This window comes from Nansenia antarctica, assembly GCF_963989245.1.
Source record: "Nansenia antarctica genome assembly, chromosome: 9".
NCBI lineage: Eukaryota > Metazoa > Chordata > Actinopteri > Argentiniformes > Microstomatidae > Nansenia > Nansenia antarctica.
In genome coordinates, this window is record NC_137679.1 from 632,229 (window position 1) to 639,728 (window position 7,500).

Genomic DNA, 7,500 nt, shown 5'->3' on the forward strand with positions numbered 1-7,500 from the left:
GGGGATAGGGAGGGAGGAGAGAGGGAGGGGGGGGAAGGGGGATGGGGAGGGAGGAGAGAGAGGGAGGAGGAGGGAGGGGGGGGGATGGGGGATAGGGAGGGAGGAGAGAGGGAGGAGGAGGGAGGGGGGGAAGGGGGGATAGGGAGGGTAGAGAGAGGGAGGAGGAGGGAGGGGGGGAAGGGGGATAGGGAGGGTAGAGAGAGGGAGGAAGAGGGAGGGGGGGGATGGGGGGATAGGGAGGGAGGAGAGAGGGAGGAGGAGGGAGGGGGGGAAGGGGGATAGGGAGGGAGGAGAGAGGGAGGAGGAGGGAGGGGGGGATGGGGGATAGGGAGGGAGGAGAGAGGGAGGAGGAGGGAGGGGGGGGATGGGGGATAGGGAGGGAGGAGAGAGGGAGGGGGGAGGGAGGGGGGGGAAGGGGGATAGGCAGCGTAGAGAGAGGGAGGAGGAGGGAGGGGGATAGGGGAGGGAGGAGATAGGGAGGAGGAGGGAGGGGGATAGGGGGGGAGGAGAGAGGGAGGGGGATAGGGAGGGAGGAGAGAGGGAGGAGGAGGGGAGGGGGGGGGGGGGATGGGGAGGGTAGAGAGAGTGAGGAGGAGAGAGGAGGGGAAGGGGGATAGGGGGGAGAGAGAAGAGAGAGAAAATGAAGGAAAGAGTGGTTGGTGGAAAGAGAACACAGAGGAGAGAGTATGGTGAAATGCTCTCTATATACTATTGTCTCTATATTATAATACTATACTATTATGTCCTTTCCAAATGGCTGCTTTGCTGGGGCCGTGGTCTAACAAGCTCATGGTTAGGGCACAACCTGAGGGAGATGAGACCAGACATAGAGGAACCTGAGGGGCGGCTGTGTCTCAGGAGGTAGAGGCTGTGTCTCAGGAGGTAGAGGCTGTGTCTCAGGAGGTAGAGGCTGTGTCTCAGGAGGTAGAGGCTGTGTCTCAGGAGGTAGAGGCTGTGTCTCAGGAGGTAGAGGCTGTGTCTCAGGAGGTAGAGGCTGTGTCTCAGGAGGTAGAGGCTGTGTCTCAGGAGGTAGAGGCTGTGTCTCAGGAGGTAGAGGCTGTGTCTCAGGAGGTAGAGGATGTGTCTCAGGAGGGTAGAGGCCGTGTCTCAGGAGGTAGAGGTGCCGTCTAATGATCGCAAGGTTGGCAGAACGGCGGTTCGAGCCCCGGCTGGCCACATGTCGAAGTGTCCTTGGGCAAGACACTGAACCCCAAATTGCTCCCAGTGAGCGGGCCGGCCGGCGCCTTGCATGGTAGCTTGCCGCCACTGGTGTGTGAATGTGTGTGTGAATGGGTGAATGAGAGGCCGTTGTAAAGCGCTTTGGATAAAGGCGCTATATAAGTATATATATCAGAACAGAATAGAACAGAATAGAACTTTTTTGTCCATGATCCCGTTGGTGTAGAAGAACAGAATATAACTTTATTGTCCATGATCCCGTTGGTGTAGAAGAACAGAATATAACTTTATTGTCCATGATCCCGTTGGTGTAGAAGAACAGAATATAACTTTATTGTCCATGATCCGAGGATAGAGATTAGTTTTTGAACACCAAGTGGAGCATGGCCACTGCATAGCTACTGAGAGACACAAAGTCCACTTTGGTTTGTTCTGCTGGCCTCAGATGATCACTGGTCAGCCATGGGAACTGGGAAATGTACCCTCTGATAGTGTCCACTTTGGTAAATAGAGCAAAGCCTACTTTGGCTCAGCAACATTGAATGACTTGTCTAGGACTGGACAGGGATGTGCCTCTAGTCTTCCTGGGGTCCTGAACATACAAACTACAGACATACAGACGTAATAAATGTACAATCTATAAAAAGACTCTCAGTCAAGCTAAGTGTCTGTAGTAAAGACATAGAGTACCAGACTATAACTGACAATAGACATACCGATTGTGAGCAACACCGACATGTGGAATAATCATGTGGAATAACCAGACAAAATCGCGCGCTGTGTGCATTGGCCTTAACTGGGCTGGACTGCAGAGTCTAACTGTTAACTAACTGTTATCTAACTGTTGTCTAAGGGCTCTCTCCAACACCTCTGGCTCACAGGTGAGAAACCCTGGACCAAAGGTCACCTGGGGGTCAGTCTGCCACACTCCACACAACAGCCAATGAGAGCGCAGGAATGATGAACTTACTAGACAATGAGCAGTAGGGTTGGGGGAAGTTGGTACTCAGACCAGGGGGGTATTCCATCAACGTTGCTAAAGGAAAATCCAGGCTTACTTTGGTAAGTCTCACAAGATTTATATGAAGTTAAGCAAGGACTTTCCTTTAACAAGGTTGATGGAACACCCCCCAGTGCGGACGGTCAAACACACAAATGAAACATGTACTGTGTGTGTGTGTGTGTGTGTGTGTGTGTGTGTGTGTTTATTAGGATCCCAATTAGCTTATGCCATGACATTTGCTAGTCTTCCTGGGGTCCGTGTGTGTGTGTGTGTGTGTGTGTGTGTGTGTGTGTGTGTGTGTTACCTGGCTACGTGGTTGATGACAGGTGAGAAGTGTGTGTGTGTGTGTGTGTGTGTGTGTGTGTGTGTTACCTGGCTACGTGGTTGATGACAGGTGAGAAGTGTGTGTGTGTGTGTGTGTGTACCTGGCTACGTGGTTGATGACAGGTGAGAAGTGTGTGTGTGTGTGTGTGTGTGTGTGTGTGTGTGTACCTGGCTACGTGGTTGATGACAGGTGAGAAGTGTGTGGGTCCGTAGAGGCGGACGGCCTTCAGGCTCTGGTAGTACGCCTCCATCACGCCCTCGATCCCACTGCAGTATGGGTTCTGAGAGTTCCCGTTCTGCACAGAGGACAGACATGTTTACCTTGTAGTTCTGCACAGAGGACAGACATGTTTACCTTGTAGAGGACAGACATGTTTACCTTGTAGTGTTGGGGCATTTAGCAGGTTTAGCCTTAGACCAAAGCGACTTACATTTCACTAAGCAAGTGAATCATCAATCCACAGGGTTCCCACACCTTCTGAAACATCAGATTCAAGCACCTTTCAAGCACCTTTCAAGACTCAATTCCCTCAAATTCAAGGACCCGACACGGCGTAGTTTGAGACAGACCTAGATGACGAGCTAAGTGAAACATTTTTGAATATATGGGATGGGTAGGGGAGGAGGAGGAGGGATGGGTAGGGGTGGAGGAGGGGTGGAGGAGGAGGGATGGAGGAGGGATGGAGGAGGAGGGATGGGTAGGGGAGGAGGAGGGATGGAGGAGGGATGGGTAGGGGTGGAGGAGGAGGGATGGGTAGGGGGTGGAGGAGGGGTGGAGGAGGAGGGATGGAGGAGGAGGGATGGGTAGGGGAGGAGGAGGGATGGAGGAGGGATGGGTAGGGGTGGAGGAGGAGGGATGGGTAGGGGGTGGAGGAGGAGTAGGGGGCGGGGCTTCTCACCAGGGCGAACTCGTGTGACACGCGTCCGTCCGGGGGCAGCTTGGCACCAAAGCCGAGGGCGGGGAACAGCTTGTCGCTGTCGTAGTCCTGGATGATCTCCCCCACGGCCCTCAGCGCCATGGCGTACGCATTCAGCTGGTACGGGCTCAGGTAGTGGAGGGAGGTGGGCTGGGAGGGGTTGCCTGAGACCCAAAACACAACAACAATATCAACAATAATATTAACAATAACAACAATAATAATAACAACAATAACAACAACAATAATAACAACAATAACAATAATAATAATAACAACAACAACAATAAACAATAATTACAATAACAACAATGATAATAACAATAACAATAATGATAATAACAGTAATCCTAATAATTCATTGTATTTATTTAGCTCTTTCCTGGGGCTCAAAGACGCTGACAATATGGGGAAAACAGAAGACACAGAAGCAACAGATAACATAAGCACATTAACAAACTGGCACAGGGAACAATTAACACAGCAATGTGTGTGTGTGGGGGGGGGGGCAGGCATGCTCTGGGACCCCCTGACAGGAGCAGAGAGCAGACTCAGTCAGGGGGGGGGGGGGGGGGGAGGGGGGAGGGGGGCACTCAGTCAGGGGGGGGGAGGGGGAGGGGGGAGGGGGGGACTCAGTCACTCACCATTTGATGCTGTGAAATCAATCGCCACCGTGAAATTAATCTGAGTCCTACAAGACAAAACCAAACCAGAGCAAATGTTGATGTCAGATGTCATTTCACAGCACGATTACAAAGTAATTGAACTAACTCAATCTAGGAGGAGGTTATCGATATGAGTGTCGTAGTGAGAATAATTCACCAGCCTCTAAAGCTTTGAGTTTGGTAATCGTCTACAACCCAGGAGAACAGTTTGTGAGCCTAGCAGTGGATGAGGAGATTAGAGAGGGGAGAACCAATTTGCACTAATGTCTTCTTGGAAGCAGAGGACGATATGTTTAAGCGTTATGGAAGGAGAAGCTGAGGTATATGGTGGATATCAGCACAGCTAGCAGGGTGGTTAGGCACGATATACCACGGCTTCTCGTTCCATAACGCTTTTATACAACGGTTACCACATTTATCTATCAATATTTCACAAAAGAAAAGACAAGACAAACTTTTAATTAATGTGTTTTAATGGAACTATGTTTTTATTGTAAGTGTATTCATCCGCTGAACAGTTGTTTATCGGTTGCTAAGCAACGGTAAGAATGTAACTCTGATAACGGTAATATATACAAACGCGGAGTAATATGAAAAGATGTGTCAGCGTTCCATTTAGCCGTGCGTATGTCATGGATATCGGCACGGCTGGAACGCAAACTGACCAATAGAGACAATGGACCAAACTGACCAATAGAGACAATGGACCAAACTGACCAATAGAGACAATGGACCAAACTGACCAATAGAGACAATGGACCAAATTGACCAATAGAGACAATGGACCAAACTGACCAATAGAGACAATGGACCAAACTGACCAATAGAGACACTGGACCAAACTGACCAATAGGGACAATGGACCAAATTGACCAATAGAGACAATGGACCAAACTGACCAATAGAGACAATGGACCAAACTGACCAATAGAGACAATGGACCAAACTGACCAATAGAGACAATGGACCGGATCTATCCGTTGTATAATCACAATAAACAATGAATATGAAAACACATTTGTGATGGTCGGTAACTCACCCGCCCTTGATGTAGTCCAGGAAGGTCAGCTCCATGTCCACCAGGCAGGACAAGAGGGTCACCTGGCAACACACATCAAGGTTAACACTAGAACAGGTTAACACTAGAACAGGTTAACACTAGAACAGGTTAACACTAGAACAGGTTAACACTAGAACAGGTTAACACTAGAACAGCCGTGCCTTTTTTACCTACTATAACAACACACATATCTAGGAAAAGTCATGAAAGGAGGGTCCTGAAATTTGATGGAGTGCAAAGATATAATTTATTTTTACTCACAGGATCAAATGTCCCCACCCATGGCTGTTCTAGTGTTAAGGAACATGTACTGTAGCATGACAGGACCCCTACAGGACCCTCCTTTCATGACTTGTCCTAGATATGTGCGTTCTACCACCCCAGTATCCTTACATTTTTAAAAATCACATCAGGATAAGCTAGTATGAAGATATTTTGCAGTTTTTCTGTGTAGGAAGGAAGCAGGCTAATTTACAAGACGCCCCAACTAGTGGTCGTTGTGTGTAAGTAGCAGCTTGAGCATTGTAAAGAGGCGGCTCTTATAGTAGGTAAAAAAGGCACAGCTGTTGTAGTGGTAAGATGCATATAGAGCATCAGGACACACTGAGTGGCAGACGGCCTTCAGAGAGCTGCGAAGGTCAACTCACCGTTCCTGAGTTCAGGTACTTCTTTTTTTTCTTCCCTTTCTTCTTTGGGTTCAGAACCTACAGAGAACATGGCTTAGCTAGGTTGGGTTCAGCACACTGTGTCTCCTGAGACACCTGCTTTTCCTCTATACTGTGTCTCCTAAGACTTCTACTGCCCCCCTTGTACTGTTTCTCCAGTGTCTATTAATTTTTTTTTGGGTCTGAGAAAGGCGCTATATAAATCTAAGATATTATTATTATTGTGTGTGTGTGTGTGTGTCTGTGTGTGTCTGTGTGTGTGTGTGTGTGTGTGTGTGTGTGTGTGTGTGTGTGTGCAGTAGTGAGGATCTCTCACCTCGTAGACAGTGAACTGTGACTGGCCTCTGGACATCTCCCTGTAACTGGTGCTGAACTCCCCGATGAAGTCATGTCTAGGAGAGAGAGAGAGAGAGAGACAGAGAGACAGAGAGACAGAGAGAGAGACAGAGACAGAGAGAGAGAGAGAGACAGAGAGACAGAGAGAGAGAGAGAGAGATGGATGCTTACTGATAGAGAACATATGGAACCGCCTTGAATGAGACAGTCACGTTAGAAAAAAGGTGAGTGCTCCCCTACCCTCCATCTCTGTCCCAGTCATACACCTCCACCTTTATTCTCCTGTGGCGGGGGGGGGGAGAAAATCCCATTAGAAAACCAATTATTATTCTGGTGATTAATAATCTCTCTACTTAGACAGAGCTGCTCATCTGTGTAAGAGGATGATGTTGACTTCTTAACTGGCGGTCCATAGAAAGGTCTGGTAGAAGACATGCTTCACTGTCCCATTACTCGGGGAGGCTGTATATACGGCTTCTCAGTGCAGTATATCACTAGAACAGCCATGAGGGGTGGCTGTGAGTAAAGAAACATTTTATATCTTTGCACTCCATCAAATTTCAGGACCCTCCTTTCATGACTTGTCCTAGATATGTGCGTTCTACCACCCAGTATCCTTACATGTTCTAAATCACATCAGGATAAGCTAGTATGAAGCTGTTTGGTGTTTTTCTGTGTAGGAAGCAGGTTAATTTACAAGCGGCCAACTAGTGGTCGTTGTGTGTAAAATAGCAGCTTTCCATTGTAAAGACTATGGCCATTTGACCCCCGAGGCGGCTCTTATAGTAGGTAACATAGACACGGCTGTTCTAGTGTTCTCTGTGTGTCCTGCCCCTACCTGTCATAGTCTCCGTTGCACAGGGCTCTGACAGGGATCTTGAAGGCTTGCCACACCGGGTCCAGGGTGTTCTTCACCACCTCCGTCTTGTGGCAGATAGTAAACCTGTCACATAAACACACCTGGGTTAGAAGTCAGTGGCAGAAAAGCATATCCAGGCACACCTGGTTAAACAGGAGAGTCGGGCTCACCACAGACAACATCTCCCTGTTAGGAGCGAGGGGGGAGATAGGTTGTCTGTTTATGTTTGAGTGTGTAGAATATGCATTCAGCCTGGACATAATAATGGAGGACTGCCCTGAATTCAAGTGCCACAGATGTGGGAAACAGGGGCATTATGCCAGGGAGTGTGAGGAGGGAAGGCAGCTTTCCAGGGTGAATGTGAACAAGTCCAGAGGTCCAGACAACATCAACCCCAGGGTTCTGAAGGTGTGTGCTGGAGAGCTGGCGGACACATTCCAACATCTCTTCAGTCTATCTCTAAGACTGAGGAGGGTGCCACAGCTCTGGAAG

At 48.9% G+C, this 7,500-nt stretch overlaps 1 protein-coding gene across 1 annotated transcript in view; it reads right to left on the bottom strand.

The window, feature by feature from the left end:
- Nucleotides 1-7,500, bottom strand: part of LOC308164934 (copine-8-like) — a gene marked incomplete at both ends in the record, with an annotated part of 52,088 nt that overhangs the window by 10,692 nt on the left and 33,896 nt on the right. The window contains 8 exons of the mRNA XM_080539006.1: nucleotides 2,566-2,802; nucleotides 3,406-3,587; nucleotides 4,068-4,114; nucleotides 5,128-5,189; nucleotides 5,796-5,852; nucleotides 6,130-6,205; nucleotides 6,390-6,431; nucleotides 6,988-7,092. Of these exons, the coding sequence (XP_080395132.1) occupies nucleotides 2,566-2,802; nucleotides 3,406-3,587; nucleotides 4,068-4,114; nucleotides 5,128-5,189; nucleotides 5,796-5,852; nucleotides 6,130-6,205; nucleotides 6,390-6,431; nucleotides 6,988-7,092 (808 nt within the window). The remainder of the gene's footprint in view (nucleotides 1-2,565; nucleotides 2,803-3,405; nucleotides 3,588-4,067; nucleotides 4,115-5,127; nucleotides 5,190-5,795; nucleotides 5,853-6,129; nucleotides 6,206-6,389; nucleotides 6,432-6,987; nucleotides 7,093-7,500) is intronic.